Source organism: Rhinopithecus bieti, unplaced genomic scaffold, assembly GCF_001698545.2.
Source record: "Rhinopithecus bieti isolate Rb0 unplaced genomic scaffold, ASM169854v2 scaffold_21703, whole genome shotgun sequence".
Lineage (NCBI taxonomy): Eukaryota > Metazoa > Chordata > Mammalia > Primates > Cercopithecidae > Rhinopithecus > Rhinopithecus bieti.
The window spans coordinates 2,915,940-2,937,395 of record NW_016812332.1 but is presented as its reverse complement, the minus strand read 5'-3'; the positions used below and the strand labels follow the sequence as shown (position 1 = coordinate 2,937,395).

At 36.5% G+C, this 21,456-nt stretch overlaps 1 protein-coding gene across 4 annotated transcripts in view; it reads left to right on the top strand.

Annotated features, from left to right (window-relative positions):
• NUBPL (NUBP iron-sulfur cluster assembly factor, mitochondrial) overlaps positions 1-21,456 on the top strand; it is a 377,447-nt gene that overhangs the window by 84,318 nt on the left and 271,673 nt on the right. The window contains exon 1 of one of the 4 annotated variants that reach the window (XM_017895912.1): positions 21,292-21,310. The exons of the other annotated variants lie outside the window; for them this stretch is intronic. Coding sequence (XP_017751401.1) covers positions 21,298-21,310 — 13 coding nt within the window. The 5' untranslated portion in view covers positions 21,292-21,297. Of the gene's footprint in view, positions 1-21,291; positions 21,311-21,456 lie in introns of those variants that run through there. 4 annotated transcript variants of the gene reach the window in all.

Here is a 21,456-nt window from a genome sequence, read left to right as displayed (position 1 = left end):
AAAAAAAAAAAAAAAAAAGAGACAATAATATATTGTGGTTATCATGGACATTAGAGTTGGAGAGAATTGCAGTAAAATCCTGATCGTAACCTGTACTATTACCGTTGTGCTTATTTGGGTCAAGTTGACTTAAACTCTCAAAGCCTTAGTTGATTTGTCTAATAAATGGGAATGGTTTTGGGAAGATAGTCAATAGCATCCCCTAACATATTTGTTTCTTCTTTATTTGAATGTGATTTTGTTCAGTCCTGGCGGATATTGATTAGGCTAGGCTAATAAGTGAATGCCATTAGTTAGTGGCCTAGTGTTTGGTATAAGATGGTTATGTGTTCTTGTTGACATTTATAGATCATGAATATCTTGACACACTCTGCCCAGTTCTAGAAGTCCATCCATATACCTCTTTCAAAGCCTATAATATTTATCATCTGCTCCTTTATAGAACAATTTTCCAATTTCTGTCATATGCAATTAAGTTACCTGGAATTAGTTTGGTTATTTTGGGGATTACTTTTGAGCTTCCTTGGGTGGACCCAGAGCAGCCTTTAGTGTCAAGGGCTAACTTACCCCTTTACAAAGACAATATCTTTCTAATGACTCTCTACCCAATGCTCCATGTATTGTGAGATCTTTCCCCTTTGACTGATAGGAACATAAACTGTTCTCAGCAGTGTGCAATCTCTGGGAATTATACAGCTTATATCTCCAGTGATTCTTTCCCCAGTGGTGGGTAATTTTTCTCATTCATGTGAAGGACTCCACAGGCCCCCTCTGCAGTTCTGGGGAGTTCTGTCTCTGTGTCTCCTTTCTCCCCATTATTCTGCTCCATAAATTCCAGCTGCCTTGGCTTCCCTTAACTTTCATTTTTTTTTCTCAACTCAGCAAGATGACTGGGCTCTGTTTGGATTCTCCCTCCCTGTTTTTCAGCCTGGAAATTGTCTCCAGGACAATAAACTGGGGCAGTCATAGGGCTCATCTCACTTGTTTTTATTTTTTCAGGAGTTATTGTCTTCCCTGCTGTAATTCCATGTCTAAAAACATAGTTTTATGTTTTGTCCAGTTTTCTAGTTTTTTACAGATGTCTGTGTGTGTGTGGGTTAGGGGGCTGCTTAGGGGTTAAGTCCCATTCCTGTTACTCTTTTATGGCCAGGAGCAAAGCTCCATTTATAGCTGCTACTTTTTTTTTCTTTTTTTCTTTACCTCTGTGTATTCTCTACACCACTAAAAAGTCAGATGAGTCCATCATCTGTATAATCACGTTTGTTTTTATAGCAATTAAGTGCCATAGCCACTTGTATTAGTATGGGTTCTCCAGGGATATAGAACCAATAATACACACACACACACACACACACACACACACACACACACACACACAGATTTATTATAAGGAATTGGCTCACATAATTATGGAGGCTAAGTCCCAAGATCTACGTTCAGCAAGCTGGAGACTCAGAAGGGCTAATCGTATAGTTCCAGTATAAATCCAAAGGTCTGAGAACCAGTATAGCCAATGATATAAGTTTTAGGTGATGTACGTTCCAGTCTGAGTCCACGTCCATGTCCAAAGGCAGAAAACTGACATTTAAGCTCAAATATAGGCAGAGAGTGCATTCTCCCTTATTCCACCTTTTTTTTTTTTTTTTTTTTTTTTTTTTCTATTCAGGGCTTCAGTGGATTGGATGATGCCCACCCACATGAAGGCGGGCAATGTGAATTACTTAATCTACCGATTCAGATGTTAATCTCATCCAGAAACATCCTCACAGACACACCCAGGATAATATTTAACCAAATTTATGGGTATACCATGGCCCAGTCAAGGTGACATAAAAATTAATCATCATACTCCTCAAACTCTTAGGCTTACCCTTCATCTAATTTATATAATAATGAATCAGTACCTGTGTTCCCGTTTCCTCCCAGCATGGAGATAATCCTGCAGTTTCTAGATTAATCTCAATCTTATTTTCATGGTTGTTTCCTGGGGCCAGCCACTTTCCAACCAAAACACATAGCATATTCAGAATAATTTGAGAGGGACTATTTACAAGATGTGGGAGAAGTGTAGGGAAACAACAAGAGATGGGATAGTAACTGGTGAGTAATACTTGAGCAGTTACTGTCCCCATACCTGAAGAGTTGAGGGGAAGGAGTATCCTAATCTGGGAGAGAGTCTTGTAGAAATGTCTGTCTTGGGGGAAACATTGATACTTGGTAGAGGACCTAGCCAGCCTGGGGCTGCCCTACAGAGAGGAAGCCAGGAAATTAAATTCCTTGACCACCCTCTCCTCCTTCTTTCTGATCTCCTGCTTTTGAGGCAGTCTGTAAAGAAACCCCTGGGGCGGCAGAGGGAAGAGTGAACTGGAGGGGCAGTTGGAAATATTTGGCAAAGACAGCTAGGTTGGAGTAGCTGCCTGGCTCCTTTCCTTCAGAAACAGGTGTTTCAAGATACACAAGGTTGGAAATGAGAGAAAAAATAGTTTATAGATTATTATTTTCTTGCCTTTCTAATACTCCCAAAGTAGTCTTCTATGTATGTTCTGAAGAACTGATGAACGCAAGAAGAAATAATGTTAAATTACCTAGAGTTGATTAAACTCATCACCTGATGCTGTTATTTTATTGATAAGACTGGTAATATTAAAAATTAATCAAGTTTGCCCATTGTAGTAGTAGGCCAGGATCTAGATACTCCATAAAATCCACACTATATTTTAAGAAAAGTATCCGTAGGGAAAGAAGAAAATGTTTATGTACATGAAAGTGGTTTCTTTAACATTGAAGCATAGTAGTGGCAATTATTTATATGTTAATCTATATTTTACAGGCTTCTACTTTTAAATTATTAATATACATGGATAGGTAATTTTAGGTTTAATTCAGACTTTCTGTAAGTCATTTAGAGGAAGTTTAGTGTGAGGCATTCTTTGCTATAAACAGAATGGGTGAACATTTATTAGGTGATAGTGGGTAATTATCAACAAATTTGGAATATTCAGGAAAGATGCTGCTGCTTTGCGTCTTTGGCTGTGTATGCCACTCAGTTTTTGTAAACTCAGTCCTGTTTTTAGGTGCATAGTGCATGGCCTTTGACCTACTACTGTGCAGCAGTATCTTCAAACCACCTTTCACCTCTTGCAACTGGCAACCGAGGTGAGTTGCATGGTGCAATGGTGCTGTTAACACATAACCACATATTATCACCAAACATATAACATATTATAAAAATAAAACACTTTTAAAATATTTCAGAAACATATTTGAGCGTTTTAATAACTCTGAGTAGAAGTTAGTCATAGTTTTATAACATTTTAGAACTGGAAGAGATCTTTGCAAGTTTATTTTACTGATGAGATTTAGGTACAGTCACACAGCTTATTTAATGATTGAGATTCAGTCACATGCAGTATTTGTGAAGTGCCAACATAAGAACCAGGATCTTCTGATTACCTTCAATGATTTTATTATGCAAAGCCATTGCTCCTTGTAGATATTCAGAGTTACAGAATCCACAAATGCATGATAAATAATGGTCTGGCATCAACATTGAGGGAGATTTTGTTGTTCCATGACAGCTCTGTTTATTAACTGGTTCTTCCTTGTTTTGGTCAAAAATTTGCTTCCTAATAACTTTCACTTGTTATTCCTAGTCCTGTCCTCATCAGAATCAGCTAATTCTTTCTCCTTTGATAACCTCTGAAATATTCGCATACTGTAATCAGCTCAGAAAAACAACTTTAGGTCTTTAGCTTTTTCTTATATAATGAAATTTTCAGTATAATTGCCATTCTGGTTATCTTTCTGGCCATGGATCACTTTGTCAGTATCCCACCTAAATAGGGTTCCCAGATTTGAACGTTGTGTCCAGGCACTTTCTGAAGGGATATAGTGAATGCGCTTTTAGTCACCCAGTGTAAAATGGTGAGCAATATAGTAAAAGAAGAAAAGTGACACTGATTGTTCCTTACACTACTTTACTTCTTTAATCTTATGCTTACCTAACCACCATAGTTATGAGACTTGAGAAACACTTTGGGGCCGGGCACGGTGGCTCATGCGCCCAGCACTTTGGTAGGCCAAGGCGGGCGGATCATTTGAGGGCAGGAGTTCGAAACCAGCCTGGCCAACATGGTGAAACCCCGTCTCTGCTAAAAATACAAAAATTAGCTGGATGTGGTGGTGCATACCTATAATCCCAGCTACTTGGGAGGCTGAGGCAGGAGAATTGCTTGAACCCGGGAGGTGGAGGTTGCAGTGAGTCAGGATCACACCACTGCACACCAGCTTGGGCAACAGAGTGAGACTCTGTCTCAAAAAAAAAAAAAAAAAATTTTTAAATTAATTAATCAAATTCCCTTAATCTTTTTAAAAATTTATTTTAAAATTTTATGTTTATAAATTTTTTTTGTTGATACGTAATACATGTGTGTATTTTCAGGGTACATGTGTTAATTTGATACACTCGTGTAATGTGTAAAGAGCAAATCAGGGTAATGGGGATATCCATCACCTTAAATACATTTCTTTATGCTAAGAACATTAGAATTATTCTCTTCCAGCTATTGTACAATTGATTAGTGTTAACTCTAGTCACCCTACTGATCTATTGAATACTAGGTCTTATTTCTTTTTTTGTTTGTTTGTTGTTGTTTTTGTTTTTGAGACAGAGTCTCGCTCTGTCACCAGGCTGGAGTGCAGTGGCACGATCTCGGCTCACTGCAACCTCCGCCTCCCAGGTTCAAGTGATTCTTCTGCCTCAGCCGCTGGACTAGCTGGGACTACAGGTGCACGCCAATGCGCCCAGCTAATTTTTGTATTTTTAGTGGATAGTCTTGATCTCTTGACCTCATGATCCGCCTGCCTCCCCCTCCCAAAGTGTTGGGATTACAGGCATGAGCGACTGGGCCTGGCCGGTCTTATTTCTTCTATATAACTGTGTATTTATTTGTACCCATTAATGAACCTCTCTTCATCACTCCCTTACCCCCTTTTCTCATCCCTTCCTGGCCTCTGGTAACCACCAGTCTACTATTTGTCTTGAACAGATCCATATTTTTTAACTTCCACATATGAGTGGGAACATGTGACATTTGTCTTTCTATGCCTGGCTTATTTCACTTAACATAATGACATCCAGCTTCACTCGTGTTACTGAACATGACAGGATTTCATTCTTTTTTATGACTGAGTAATATTTCAATGTGTATATATACACAATATTTTGTTTATCCATATGTCTGTTGATGAGCACTTAGATTTATTCCATATTTTGGCTCTTGTGAATGATGCCCTGATAAACATGGGAGTGCAGTATCTGTTTGATATATTGATTTTCTTTATTTTGGATATATACCCAGCAGTCAAATTGCTGGATCAAATGGTAGTTCTATTTTTAGTTTTTTGAGGAAGCTCCACACTATTTTCCATAGTGACTGTACTAATTTACATTCCTACCAACAGTGTAGGGGGGTTTCCCTTTCTTTACATCCTCACAGCATCTGTTATCGTGTGTCTTTTTAACAGAAGCCATTTTAACTGGCCATTTTTTACTGTTTTATTGTGGTTTTGATTTGCCTTTCTCTGGTGATTAGTGATGTTGAACATTTAAAAAAATATACTTGTTGGGCTTTGTATGTCTTGTTTTGAGAAATGTCTGTTCAAATCTTTTGCCTATTTAAAAATAAGGTTATTATTATTTTACTATTGAGTTGTTTGAACTCCTGATATGTTCTGGTTATTAATCCCTTGTCAGATGGATAGTTTACAAATATTTTCTCTCATTCTGTGGGTGGTCTTTTCTCCTTGTTAATTGTTTCCTTAGCTGTGCAGAAGCTTTTTAGCTTGGTATGATCGCATTCATCTGTTTTTGCTTTGGTTGCCTGTACTTTTGAATTCTTACATTTAAAAATCTTTGCCCAGATTAATGTTCTGGAGCATTTACTTAATGTTTTCTTCTAGTAATTTCATAGTTTTAGGTCTTACACTTAAATATTTAATCCATTTTAATTTGATTTTTGTACATGGTGAGAAATAGGGGTCTAATTTCATTCTTCCTCATGTGGTTACCTAGTTTTCCCAGTGCTGTTTATTGAAGAGGCTGTCCTTTCCGCAGTGTATGTTCTTGGCATCTTTGTTGAAAATGAGTTGGCTGTAAAATGAGTATGGATTTATTTATGTGTTCTCTATTCTGTTCCATTGGTCTGTGTCTCTGTTTTTATGCCAGTACCGTATTGTTTTGGTTACTGTAACTTTGTGGTATATTTTGAAGTTAGGTAGTGTGACGCATCCAGCTTTGTTCTTTGTGCTCAGGGTTGTTTTGGCTATTTTGGGCCTTTTGTGGTTCTATATACATTTTTGGACTATTTTTTCTATTTTTGTGACGAATGTCATTGGTATTTGATAGGGATTGCATTGAATCTGTAATATTAATTCTTCCAATCCATGAGTATGAAGTATCTTCCCTTTCCAAAAATGTCCTCTTCCATTTCTTTCATCAGGGTTTTATAGTTTTCTTTGAATAGATCTTTTACTTCTTTGGTAAAATTGATTTCTAAATATTTTATATCCTTGTGGCTCTTGCAGATGGGATTGCTTTCTTGATTTCTTTTTCAGATTGTTTGCTGTTGGAGTGTATAAGTGCTACTGATTTTTATATGTTGATTTTGTGTAGTGCAACTTTACTCAATTCATTTTTCAGTTCTAACAGTTTTTTGGTGGAGTTTTTAGGCTTTTCTGTGTATAATATCATGTTATCTGTGAACAAGGCTAATTTGATTTCTAAATTTCCAATTTGGATACCCTTTATCTCTTTCTCTTGCCCCATTGCTCTGGCCATGACTTCCAGTAATATTGTTGAATATGAGTGGTGAAAGTGGGCATCTTGTCTTGTTCCAGATCTTAGATGAAAGGTTTTTATTTTTTTCGCGTTTCAGTGTGATGTTAGCTGTGGGTTATATGGCCATTATTATTTTGAAGTGTGTTCCTTCCATACCCAGTTTGTTGAGGATTTTTATCATAAAGGGATGTTGAATTTTATTGAATGCTTTTCAGCATGTATTGAAATGATCATATGATATTTGTTCTTGGTTCTATGGATGTGATGTATTATATGTATTGATTTCTGAATGTTGAACCATTCTTGCATCCCTGGGATGAATCCCACTTGATCATGGTGAATGATATTTTTAATGTGTTGTTGAATTCAGTTCGCCACTATTTTGTTAAGGATTTTTGCATCTATGTTCATTAGTGTTGTTGGGTCTATAGTTTTCTTTTTGTTGTTGTGTTCTTGTCTTATTTTGGTATCAGGATAATTCTGGCCTTATAGGATCCATTTGGAAGTATTCCCTCTTTTTTTTATTTGTTTTTTTGAAGAGTTTGAATAGAATTGGCATTGTTTCTTCTTTAAATTTTGGTAGAAAATTTTGGTAGATTCAAGCAATTCTTGTACCTCAACCTGCCAAGTAGCTGGGATTACAGGCACCCGCTACCACGCCTGGCTAATTTTTGTATTTTTAGCAGAGATGGGGGGTCACCATTTTGGCCAGGCTGGTCTCACACTCCTGACCTCAAGTGATCCACTCAACCTTGGCCTCCCAAAGTGCTGGGATTACAGATGTGAGCCACCACGCCTGGCCTTCAGGTTCTTTTTCTTTATTTCAGCATTTTGAAATGTTACTCTTCTCCCTTCTGGCCTGTATGGTTTCTGTTGAGAAGTGTGTTGCCAAATGAATTGGAGCTCTTTTATATGTTATTTATCTCTTTTCTTTTGCTGCTTTTAGAATCCTTTCTTTGTCCTTTATCTTTTAGAGTTTGATTATTATATGCCTTAGGGTAGTCTTTTTTGGGTTGAGTCTATTTGATGTTCTCTGATCTTCCTGAACGTGGATATTTATATCTTTCTAGCATTTGGAATGTTTTAGTGTTTTATTTTTCTTTTTAAATAAGCTTTGTATCCCTTTCTCTTGCTCAGCTCCCTCTTGAGCACCAACACTTCTCAAATTTGTTTTTTTGAGGTAATTTTCTGTATCTTGTAGGCAATCTTTGTTCCTTTTCTTTTTTTCTCCTTTGTGTGTTTTCAGATAGTCTGTTTTTGAGCTCACTGATTCTTAGCTCACTGATTCTTTCCTTTGCTTGATCCATTCTGCTGCTGAGAACTTCTAATGAATTTTTCACTTCAGCAAACATATTTCTCAGTTCCAAAATTTCTGGTTTGATTTATTTTTAATATTTCAATCTCTTTGTTAAATTTCTGAATTGTTTTTCTATGTTACGTTGGAGATCACTGAGTTACTTTAAAACTGCTATTTTGAATTCTTGGTCAGAAAGCTCACATTTAGCCATCTTGTTAGGGTCAGTCACTGGTTCCTTGCTTTGACCCCTTGTCCAAACAGGTCAGTTCCCTGTTTGCTGTTGTTTCTTGTGGATGTACGTCTATGTATTTGGAATGAAGGATTAGTTATTTATTCCAGTCTTCTCTCTGGATTGCTTTGGTTTTTACTGGATATGTTTCTTTAGAGTTTGTATTTTTGAATTTCTTTCTTTTTTTTCTTGTAAGGTTGCTGCCCCCTTTTTGGCACTAAATGGCACCTTAAGCCCAGGTTTGCCTGAGCTCTGGTATTCAGTATTTGATCAGAGCACTACCCATCTCAAATGGGGGAGGTCTCAAATGGAATATTTTGGCAATGTTGGAAGGCTGGCTAGGGGTTTGTGCTCAGGGGACCTGTGTAACACAGCTCCTACAATGTGGTGCTGCTGAACAGTCAATCTCATTTGGCATCTCCTTTGACAGAGTTACAGAGCAGAGTTTTGAGGGCTTGGGATTGTAGTCCCACCTCCCCGCATTGTCTTTGGCTGTCCTCAGGGATATTTCTCCCTTTAGAAGTTCATGATGCTTCCTGTGGGTTGAGGCAGGGACAGATCTTCTGCCAGGGAACCCAAGATGGTGGGGAAGCTGATTGTCCACTTTGAACTCTCTTTTTTTCCAGCCATTTTGGCTATTTAGCTTATCTGTACTCATTGAAAATGTGGACTGTTTTCTTGGCCTTACCAAGATATCTGGTCACCTTTTGGAAAAGGCTACTTTTAATTTCTTATGGTTAATAAGGTTGTACATGTAGCCATCCATTAAAGCCAAGTAATAAATAAAGATGGACATGAAACATTCTGTTTTACAGCCGTAAGTTATATTATAACTAATTGTTGGTTGTCATTTTGTAAAAGTAGTAACAATGGGCTAAAAACTGATTTTTCTGTTGTATCTTTTCTGTCAACAAAATGAATTAGCATTATGATATTGAACAAGATGAAAAAGAGAAGAAAAGGAGGCGGAGTCCAATCAGTCAGTAAGAAGATTTAGTGGAATCTGACTATGGTGTACAGAATATCATCAATTCAAACCAGGCAATTAAAAGTTGTATTAAGAGGTTGCTTAAAAAAATTAAAAGTATGTATGATATATTGGGTTGTAAGAAAAATCATGGACTTGAAAAATCCTAATACCATAAGAAGGAAATTCACATACTAGCCAGGTAGAACTCTTCTGGAAGGGGCCCCTAGGTCCTGTGTCTTGATGCAGATAATCCATCAAGACAGGGACTGATAATCCATATCAGGGACTGATAATCCATATCCCTACACCATATGTTGGTAAGCATACTATCTATGTTTATGACATAAAGCAAATCCATTAGTACTAACATTTTTAACATTATGTTTGGGAATAAGTTTTATAGTCATCGTGATATTACATGTGTGTATTTGTTGTTAAAGGTGTTTTGAAACCTTTAAGAGGGACATATCAGATAATCTGCCCTGTTAGCTTTGTTATTTTAACTTGAAATATTTAATTCAAGTTAAACATAGACTATAAATTAACTGTGATCATGCTTGATTGTGAGTGAAGGAAAACCCAGTGGAATTTAGTAGGTTAAACAAGATAGTTTATTACTCTTTCACATGAGTGAGGCAGTCTATTCACTACTGATATATTAGTTCTATTCTACAAAGTCCTCAGGATCCAAGTTTTGTTTTTGTTTTGAGATGGAGTCTCACTTTTTCACCAGGCTGGAGTGCAGTGGTGCGATCTTGGCTTACTGCAACCTCCGCCTCCCGGGTTTAAGCGATTCTCCTGCCTCAGCCTCCCCAGTAGCTGGGATTACAGGCACCCACCACCACACCTGGCTGATTTCTGTATATTTTGCAGAGACAGGGTTTCACTATGTTGGACAGGATGGTCTGGATTTCTTGACCTCATGATCTGCCCGCCTTGGCCTCCCAAAGTGCTGGGATTACAGGCATGAGCCGCTGTGCCTGGCCCCAAGTTTTGTTTTTTTTACTTCGCTGTTATACCATACTTAGGAGGATTTTAATATGAAAGATGTAAAATAATTTGGTTAAGTTTCTAAACAGTGTCAGAACCTTTAAGATAATTGGATTTATTCCATTTATTAGTTTGGCTTATTAAATTTACAAGAGTTGCTTATGTATTTTGGTTGTTGGATTTGCAAGGCTACCCTGTCGGTCATTTGAAAGGTTTGAGAAAAATTAGATTTATTTGATTTGTAGATTTAGTTTTAAATGTTTTAGGCAACTTAATTTCACTGGATTATAATTGAAGATAATTGTTTAGGAGAATTTAATCTGTAACAAATTGATTGAACATGAAGATAAAATATAAAAGTAATTGTTATTATTTTTCTAGTAAAATTGTAAATTATATACACAGCAAGATTTGTAAAATGAACTTTTAAGTTTTGTACTTTTAGAGTTTTGAACTTTTACCTTTTAAGGTTTGCAAAAGTTTAAAACATAGAACTTTAAATATTCAATACAAGTAACCATTTTTGTATAATAAAGTCTCACCTAAGTTGACATTCCAGAAATTAAACATATGAGGAGATAAGGTATTATGCACATGCTGTTGAGACTGCTAAAGTTATTTTTTTAAAATGTTAAGTATACATTTTATGTTGTCAAGAAGGAGCAAATACTCTTTTTAATATTTGCGTAGTATCTTCCATTAGACTTTAACACCCTTAGCTCTTTGCTTTTAGGAGATTCAAATTAAAATTCACTTTTTTTTTTTTTGAGACGGGGTTTCGCTCTTGTTGGCCAGGCTGGAGTGCAATGGTGGGATCTCGGCTCACTGCAACCTCGGCCTCCCGGGTTCAAGTGATTCTCCTGCCTCAGCCTCCCGAGTAGCTGGGATTACAGACATGCGCCACCGTGCCCAACTAATTTTGTATTTTTAATAGAGATGGGGTTTCACCATGTTGGTCAGGCTGGTCGCAAACTCCCGACCTCAGGTGATCCACCCTCCTCAGCCTCCCAAGATTTACTTTTTCAGAGATAATCATGTTGTCAAAAATATTAGCCATATATACAGAGAAAGTTGATAAGACATGAATTAGTTTGTATTGATGTAAGTTCAAGTAATTACATATGTGTGTAAAGATAGAGCCTAACGAAATAAGCTTCTTTTGGGAATGGGTTTCATTGAAAAAATACTGTCTTCATACTGAATGTCTATTAGCTACTTCTTTGAAGGAGAAATGTTGTTAAAATGCCTGTGTTTAAAAGCGGCTTTAAATTATTGACACTGTCTTAGTTCATTTAAGTTGCTATAGAGGAATTCCTGAGACTGGGTAATATATAAAGAAAAGTGTATTTGGCACATGATTTTTCTGGCTGGAAGATCGGGCATCTACTGAAAACCTTAGGCTGCTTCTACTCATGGCAGAGGAAGGGAAACTAGTATATGCAGAGATCACGTCATGAGAGTGGAATAAAGGAGGGCAGCAAGGTGCCAGGCTCTTTTTAACAACCAGCACTCATAGGAACTAATAGAACTAGAGCTAACTCATTACCATGAGGATAGCACCAAGCCATTCATGAGGGATCTGTCCCACAATCCTAATACCTCTCCCTAGGCCCTACCTCTAACAATGGGAATCACATTTCAACATGAGATTTGGAGGGGCCAGTATCTAAACTATAGCATATACTATTCCAGATCTTTGTTTTTTTTTTTTTTTTTTTTTGAGACAGAGTCTTGCTATGTTGCTCATGCTAGAGTGCAGTGGTGTGACCTCAGCTCACTGCAACCTCCGCTGCCTGGGTTCAAGTGATTCTTGTGCCTCAGCCAACTGAGTAGCTGGAATTAAGGGCCAGGCTGGTCTCAAATTCCAGCCCTCTAGTGATCCACACTTCTTGACCTCCCAAAGTGCTGGCATTACAGGCGTGAACCACCACACCCTGCCCAGATCTTTGGATATTTTTTGAAATGTGAAATTAATTCTCAAATTTTAACTTAGGTATTTTAGCATGAATGACTTTTTTTAAGGATGGGCTATCTCAGGTATTGCGTAATACAAATTTAAAGTTTCTTTCTCTTGTAACCTATGGAATGGGAGATGGTATTTTCAAACCACACATCTGATAAGAGGTTAATATCCAAAATATTTAAGGAACTTAATAGCAAGAAACAAATAACTGTATTGAAAAATTTGCAAAGGATCTGAATAGGCATTTCTCAAAAGAAGACATACAAATGACCCATAGGTGCATGAAAAAATTCTCAACATCACTAAGGGTCCATCAGTGAATGAATGGATAAAGAAAATGTGGTTGAATGAATGAATAAAGAAAATGTGGTATATATACAGAATGTAATACTACTCAGCCTCATAATAAAGGAAGGAAGTTCTGTCATTTGCAACTATATGAGTAAAGCTGGAAGACATTAAGCTTAATGAAATAGCCAGGCATAGAAAGACAAATATCATGTGATCTCACTTATGTGTAGAATCTAAAAAAGTGGAACTCAGAGAGTTGAATGCTGGTTACCAGGGGTTGCAAATGGGAGAATGGGGAGATATTGGCCAAAGGACACAAAGTTTCAGTTAGATAGGAGAAATAAGCTCAGGAGAGAGCCATTTTACAGCATGGGGACTATAGTTCATAATAATGCATTGTGCACTTGAAAATTGCTAAGAGAGTACATTTTAAATGTTCTCACCACAAAAAATTGATAAGTGAAGTGGCAGATATAGTAATAAGCTTGATTAAATCATTCCATAGTATATACATATATGAGAACATTGCTTTGTATATCATAAATATATACAAATTTTGTCAATTAAAATGATTAAAAAATAAAGTTGCTTTTTCTTTAAATGATGGCATTTATCTAAAGTAATAACCTTTCTAATATGTGTGCCCTGATTTTAAAGACATCAATATATAAAAACCAAAATTTATAAAACTATCAAGTTTGTGAATTGCATTTTTAAATTATGGAGAGGTTTTCCTTTGTACCAAAGACGCTGTAGCAAGGCGAAATCCTATAATTTCCTTCATAGCGCTAGTTTTGGTTATAAATTTACATTTGTCTAGTGATTGTAATTGTGTGGTTAGTATCTGTCTCTCCTATGGACTTTATATTTCATGGGGAAAGATATTGTGTCTGTTTTTCTTTGCTACTATAGCACTAACACCAAACTTCAGACTTGGTATATACAGGTATATCTCAGAGATGTTGCAGGTCTTGTTCCAGATACCACAATAAAGCAAGTATCTCAATAAAGTAAGCCACATTAATTTTTTGGTTTCCCAGTGCATATAAAAGTTATGTCTACACTATACTGTAGTCCACAAAGTGTGAAATAGCATTATGTCTAAAAATATGTATGTACCTTAGTTAAAAATTTTATTGTTTAAAAATGCTAATGATCAGTAGCCTTCAGTGAATGGTAATCTTTTTGCCTGTGGAGTGTCTTGCCTGCACATGAATTGCTGCTGACTGATCAGGGTGGTAGTTGCTGAAGGTTGGGTTGACTATGGCAATTTCTTAAGACAAAAATGATGTTTGCCACATTGATTGACTCTTCTTTTCATGAATGATTTCTCTATAGCATGTAATGCTGTTTGATAGTATTTACCCACAGTAGAGCTTCTTTCAAAATTGGAGTCAGTTCTCTCAAGCCCTGTCACTGCTTTATCAACCAAGTTTATGTAATTTTCTAAACTTTGTGTTGTCATTTCAACAAAGTTCACAGCATATTCACAGAGTAGATTCCATCTCAAGAAAGTACATTCTTTGCTCATCATAAAAAACAACTCCTTATCTGTTTGTTTTACCATGAGATTGCAGCAATTAAGTCCCATCTTCAGGCTCTATTTCTAATTCTAGTCTCAGTGTCATCTATGAGGGTTGGAATCAACTTCTTCCTAACTCCTGCTCATTTTGATATTTTGATTCCCTCCGATGAATCATGAATGTTCTTAATGGCACCTAGAATAATGAATCCTTTCCAGGAGATTTTCAATTGACAGATCTATTAGAGGAATCACTATCTATGGCAGCTTTAGCCTTATGAAGTGTATTTCTGAAATAATAAGACTTGAAAGTCAAAATTACTTCTTGATCCACAGGCTGCAGAATGGCTGTTGTGTCAGCAGGCATGAAAACAACATTCATCTGCTTGTACATCTCCATCAGAGCTCTTGGGTGTCCAGGTACATTGCCAGTGAGCGGTGATATTTTGAAAGGAATTGGCCAGGCGTGGTGGCTCACACCTGTAATCCTAGCACTTTGGGAGGCTGACGCAGGTGGATCACTTGGGTTCAGGAGTTTGAGACCAACCTGGGCAACATGGCAAAACCCTGTCTCTACTAAAAATACAAAAATTAGCAAGGCATGGTAGAGAGCTCCTGTAGTCTCAGCTACTTAGGGTGCTGAGGCAGGAGGTTCACTTGAACCCAGGAGGTTGAGGCTGCAGTGAGCCAAGATGGTGCCACTGCACTCCAGCCTGGGTGACTAAAGTGAGACCCTGTCTCAAAAAAAAAAAAAAAAAGAAGAAAAGTAATCTATCTTTCTGAGTAGTAGGTCTCAACAGTGGGCTTAAAATGTTAGTAAACCATGCTGTGCTGTCAGCTAGGCTTTATTGTTCCATTTATAGAGCACAGGCAGAGTAGATTTAGCATAATTTTTGAGAGCCCTTCGATTTTCAAAATGGTCAGTGAATATTGGATTCAACTTAAAGTTACCAGCTGCATTAGCCCCTACTAAGAGAGTAAGCCTGCTGTTTGAAGCTAAGCATTGACTTTTTTCCCCTAGCTGTAAAAGTCCTGATATCTTCTTCCATTTTGTCTACATTGAAGACCTTTTGTTTAGCTCCTTCCTTCCATTATCTTAGCTAGATCTTCTGGATAAGTTGCTGCACCTTCTACATCAGCGCTTGCTTCTTCACCTTGTACTTTTACGTTATAGCGATGGCTTCTTTTCTTAAACCTCATGAACCAGTATCTGCTACCTTCCAACTTTTCTTCTGTATCTTCCTCACCTCTCTCAGCTTTAATAGAATTGAAGAGAGTTAGGGCCATATTCTGGATTACACACTGGGTTAAGAGAAAGTTGTGGCTGGTTTGATCTTCTATCCAGACCAATAATACTTTCTGTGTCTCAGCAATAAGACTGTTTTGCTTTCTTTTTATTTATGTGTTCATGAGGGTAGCACTTTTAATTTCTTACAAGAACTTTTCCTATACATTCACAACCTGGCTGTTTGGTTCAAGAGGCCTAGCTCTTGACCTGTCTTGGTTTTTGACACAATTTCCTTACCAAGCATAATCATATGTATCTTTTCATTTAAAGTGAGAGACATATAACTCTTTATTTCACTTGAACACTTAGAAGCCATTATAGCATTATTAATTGGCCTAATTTCAATATTGTTATGTCTCAAGGAATAGGGAGGCCTGAGGAGAGAGAGAGAGAAAGAGAGAGAGAGATGGGGGATGGGCTGGGTGGCCAAGCAGGCAGAACACACACAACATATATTGATTAGGTTTGCATCTTGTATGGGTGCAGTTTATGGTGCCCACAACAATTACAGTAGTAATATCAAAGATCACCGTGATAGACATAATAATAATAAACAAGTGTGAAATATTATCAGAATTGCCAAAATGTGACATATAGAAATGAAGTGAGCACATACTATTGGAAAAATGGCACCAATAGACTTGCTGAATGCAGGCTTGCCATAAACCTTTGATTTGTAAAAAATGCAATAACTGCAAAGTGCAAGAAGGCAAAGCAAAATAAAACAAAGTATGCCTGTAGAAGGCACTCAAAAATATATTGAATGAGTGAGTGAGGAGAAAGAATTCTCTTACGTGGTAAGCCTTTAAAATCAAATTCCTTTTGAAGAAATGTAATTTTATGCAGTCTTTTGTAGCGGTACAGCTATTATGTATATTGATAATTGCCTAAATATTAAATGGCACAGAATGAAATCTTTAATGTAGTCACTGTTCTAGAAATGCTTCAAATGTAGCCAGCAACCAAAATCACCAGACCCCCAACTTCCAAAGTTTTATTACCTGTGTGGGCAGCCTCCAATTTAATGTGGTATGGGAGTCATTGATGACTATGCTTCTTATTACTTCTTTACTATTATTTTTTATCTATATACTCTGATATATGGGCCATTCATATAAGCTTTCAAATCTCTAGTGTAACTAAATGGATAATATAGTAAGGCTTTTATTATCTAAACAATGCTTATTGAAAAGAGTTTGCCTGTAAGTATTTGTAAGTGTATTATCTTTCAAAACAAATTTGGTTTATATAATTCTTACAGCCACAATGTTATAAAGGCCACACTGAAGCCAGTGCCTTGTCTTTGGCTGTACCTCTATTTATTTTCTATTGTATTTCTATTTTTGTTCTTCATTAGGTCTTTTTATGCAGGCAATCATAATTTTGTCTTTTAAAAATGTTTTTACAGGTTAAAGCCTTTCTTGCTTCATAATATACACATTAACAGGCATTTTGGTCACTATAACAAGTGGAATTTTGTGTTTAGCCCTTGTCATAGATATCTTTTTCTCATATTAATATGTCACTCCTATTTTTCTAACTCTTCTTTTGTTACTTCCCATGGGTATGTATTGCTAGTGAGTTTTAAATTCCAGCTCCTGAGTTCCTTGTACTTATAGCTTACTATTGCTACTTAAAAATGCTACTTCAAAAACTTGAGAATTTGCTACTCCAAAACTTGAGAACTTTAGAAGTCAGAACTAATAGAAGAAAAAGAGTCTTATACATCATATGAATTTGATAAAGTTGGAAATGTCCCCTATAAACAGAAAGATTGAGAATAACAGAAATCTACCTAAAAGCTATGTCAGAACAAACAAAAAATTCAATTACTGTTTAAAAGATGATTCATATTAATTACAGAGTAACTTGATATATCAGAGCCCTGTTAAATCATTTCAGGGAAATTGGGCATCATCAAGCAATAGAAAGAAACTGTTTTCATATTAGCCAACCTTTCAAGTGTGTGTTATCTATTGATGTCATATATGTTGGAATAACTGTAAACCTCCCGCTTCTTGGATATGTGTGTGAAAAGTATATGGCACTTATGAAGAAACAGGCCTTACCTGAAATACTTAATGTTTCTGTTGCTAGCTTTTTAACTTTGGGCAGGTTAGTTTAATTTTCTGATCTTCAGCTATTCCATATGAAGTATGTCATATATAGTCTTCATTTGCCATATGAAGACAGTTTGTCCAAGGTCTCAGATAATGACTAATTTATGATAATAAATAATAGTTCACTGCACTAAAAATGCCTGATGATCAAATATAGGTTATGGAAGTTTTCTTTAATAGCTTTTTTTTTTTTTTTTTTTTTTTGAGAGGGAGTCTTGCTCTGTCACCCAGGCTGGAGTTCTGTGGCACGATCTCAGCTCACTGCAACCTCCACCTTCTGGGTTCAAGTGATTCTCTAGCCTCAGATTCCTGAGTAGCTGGGACTGCAGGCAAGTGCTACCATGCCCAGCTAATCTTGGTATTTTTAGTAGGGACGGGGTTTCGCCATGGTGACGAGGCTGATCTTAAACTGCTGACCTCAAGTGATCTACCTGCCTTGGCCTCCCAAAGTGCTGGGATTACAGGCGTGAGCCACCATGCCTCCTTTAATAGCTATTTACTGTGGACTCTTTAGCTATTTACAGAATTGTGTTGGACATTATATGAGCATGTTTATGAGCGCTTGCTATACTAATGAAGGGGAATATAGTATTTAGATGGTGAGGCAGGATAAAGGCATAAAAAGATAAATAATCATGGAGGATAACATTTATTAAGTGTCAGATGCTATAGGAGCTTAGAAGAGGGAATAGTTATGGAGAGCTGTTTTGGAGGCTGCCATGGAAGAAAGGGATTAGATAAGCAGAGAGAAGGCTGAGGATAACCTTGACTTTCCCCAACTGTAAAATGGAGATATTACTTGCCGCATAAGGCTGTTGTAAGGATTCAATGAAATAAAATGTCTAAAGTATCTAAAATAAATGTAGTGCTTTGTGACTATGTAATGTAACTGGTACTATGTTTTTTTTTTTTTTTTTTTTTCTGGACTTAATATAAGTGGTTCTTTCTGTCATCTTTAAAATTTTTCTCTCCCAGATGCCTGACAACTTGGAGATGACGTATAGTTTTCATCTTAAATACCAACTGACTACCTGGAACATAATGTTGAAAAGATTCTCAGAATATACCTGGTTTTAGTAGGGAAGAATGCTGTGATCAATTACTAGTGACAAGGCACATATAAAATAGGCTGGAGGCAGGAAATGGTTGTGTATGGGTTGTTGGAGTAACAGTATGTAAACTGTGTTTATTATCTTAGCTTTAAGTCCTAGTATGTCTTACTTGTTTCTAGCCTTCCTTTTACTTCATCCTGTTAAGCTTTCTAATATAAGATGGCAAGTTTTAGAAGTGAGATACCAAGTTTATATCTGTACTCAGTGAATTAGCCCCAAAATAGAAAAGAATCTGATGTATCACCCCTGCTCCAAAATATCCCTTATGCATTCTTTCCCATTTATATTCTAGTGAGCTAACAGTTTCTATTTAAAAAATACTTAGATCCTCTGAAAAACTGAAGTTCTCCGTGTGATCTACTTGAGCCAGATTATTTTCCTAATGAAGTCTATCCACATGAGAAAATGAGACTTTTGATTGTGGAAAGGATGAATTGGAAAAGAGGGACATTTTTTTAAAACTGAAAAATAGATTGGATTAAAAGAAAGATATGCCTGGTGGCTTTCAGCTTTTAGATGGTAGGATGCCTGAGATGGGGATAGTAGGGTTCCAAGATGGTACAAAAGGGGAAAGTATGCTGAAGATAAATGGAATTTTAATATTAAGAGTAACAGAAGCCATAACATTACAAAAACATGATTTTCTTCATAGTCTTATTTTCTGCTCCTTTCTCAAATGTTCTACATTCTCCTTCATTTCCACTTTTAGATGCAGCATTATTTTATTGCCTTTTGGCTATCCAGGTTGATGGTTCCAGTTTTGAGTTTTGACCCATTCCACTTTCTAGTCTTTACTTACCTTCTCTCTTTAAATCCTTCTTTTCTTCTAGGTAAATAGGTAGAGCATTGTAAACCTCTTCTGTCTAGTATTTTTTGGTGGAATCACTTTGTCTCACACAGACACATAAAGTTCTTCTGTGAGAACAATTATGCATCTGACTCCTTTTCTTGCATCTGATTTCTCATTAGAAAGGACCTTGGTTTCAGAAAGGAAGGACTAGAGAAGTAGCTGGTGAGAAGTAAAATTGTGAAATTTGTACTGGATGCCCTTTCCTTTCTGAACATTCTTGTACCTTTGCATGTCTTTTCTTTAAGATACGAATAAAGGCTTATTTTTTATAAAACTTTAAAAATAAATATTTTTCTTTTACTTTGCCCTGTGTTTGAATATTATTTAAAATTTATAACATGAAGTTGTATATTCTTGATTATACTCTCTGTCACCATTTTAAAAAATGGATTTAATGCTTCTAGTTAAATGATTTCAAGTTATAATGTTGTTTTAGACATATATTCCTGAACCATGGTGTTCAGCTACATTTAAAACTATTTTTGGAGCCAGGGAACAGAGTAGAAAGTACAAAGGTTTCTAAGGCTTATTACTAATACCAAGTACATGGTAACATCTACTACATAGTTGATTCACGAACAATGGGATTCCTATAAAAAGAAGATCTGATTCTAGATCAGAGTTATCCCTGGAACATGTAAAGATGTCAACTTTAGTAGTAAGATGTAAAGCGGCTGTTCTTATGCCTATTTCCTAGCTCTTTAGTTTGATGTGGTCACAGTGGCATTTATTCTAGCTTAACAATTAACTTATGATATAAAAGCTGTCCATAGATTTTTTTGAAACCAACTGGTTATATACAAAAGATTAATTAAATTCACACCTATTAGAAAAGATAGAACTTCGTTGTAATAGAGTGAGAAGGATGCAGCATTGTGACAACTGAAATAGTTTGACTTACATTAAGAATCTTTTATGCTTCTCAGTGCATGAGTTCCCATGAAAATATGAGGAGGTAGGAAATAATGATCTGTATCATAAGTTCAGCTAATAATGGCCTCTTCAAAAAGCTGTTATTCACAGGGCAGTGGATTCCAAAGTTTCTTTGTTAACTTTCACTCGTTACTACGTTGTATGTTTTTCTATTAAGTTTATGTGGAGGAGTTGCTGTACACATTTTTAAAAAATAAAATTCTAAGGCAAAGAAACTTATTTGTACCTGTAATCATGAGTTGTTGCTTAGAGTCTTTCTTATTTAACTAAAAAATATGGCTTCAGACTATGCCAACGTTTCATTTCTGGTAATTTTTCTTTTTTTTCCTCTGAGATGGAGTCTCGTTCTGTCGCCCAGGCTGGAGTGCAGTGGCGCAATCTTGGCTCACTGCAGCCTCTGCCTCCCAGGTTCACACCACTCTCCTGCCTCAGCTTCCCAGGCAGCTGGGACTACAGGTGCTTGCCACCACACCCGGCTAATTTTTTGTATTTTTAGTAGAGACGGGGTTTCGCAGTGTTAGCCAAGATGGTCTCGATCTCCTGACCTCATGATCCACCCGCCTCGGCCTCCCAAAGTTCTGGGATTACAGGTCTGAGCCACTGCATCTGGCCCATTTCTGGTAATTTTTATAACTAAAGCAAAATGCTTTTAGGCAATGTTAATTTGATTTACTGATACATAAGGAGAGATAATTATTTCAGTTGCCACAATGCTGCATCCTTCTCACTCTATTACAACAAAGTTCTATCTTTTCTAATATCTTTGCTTATGACTTTCTCTTTAATGTATATGCTGTACATTTTTAGTTCAGTGTGCTTTTTCTTTGTTAAATTTTCCATATCATCCTTCTGCAGGGGCCATGCTAATCTTCTGTATCATTCCAGTTTCAGTTTATGTGCTGCCAAAGTGAGTACCTGTTAAATTTTAAAGAAACACATTTAATACAGTGATGAATCTGCTCACATTTCTGAGCTTTCAATTTATAATTTATCATTTATTAACTACAAGAATTAAATATACATTAAAATTATTAATTTTTAAATATTTATATT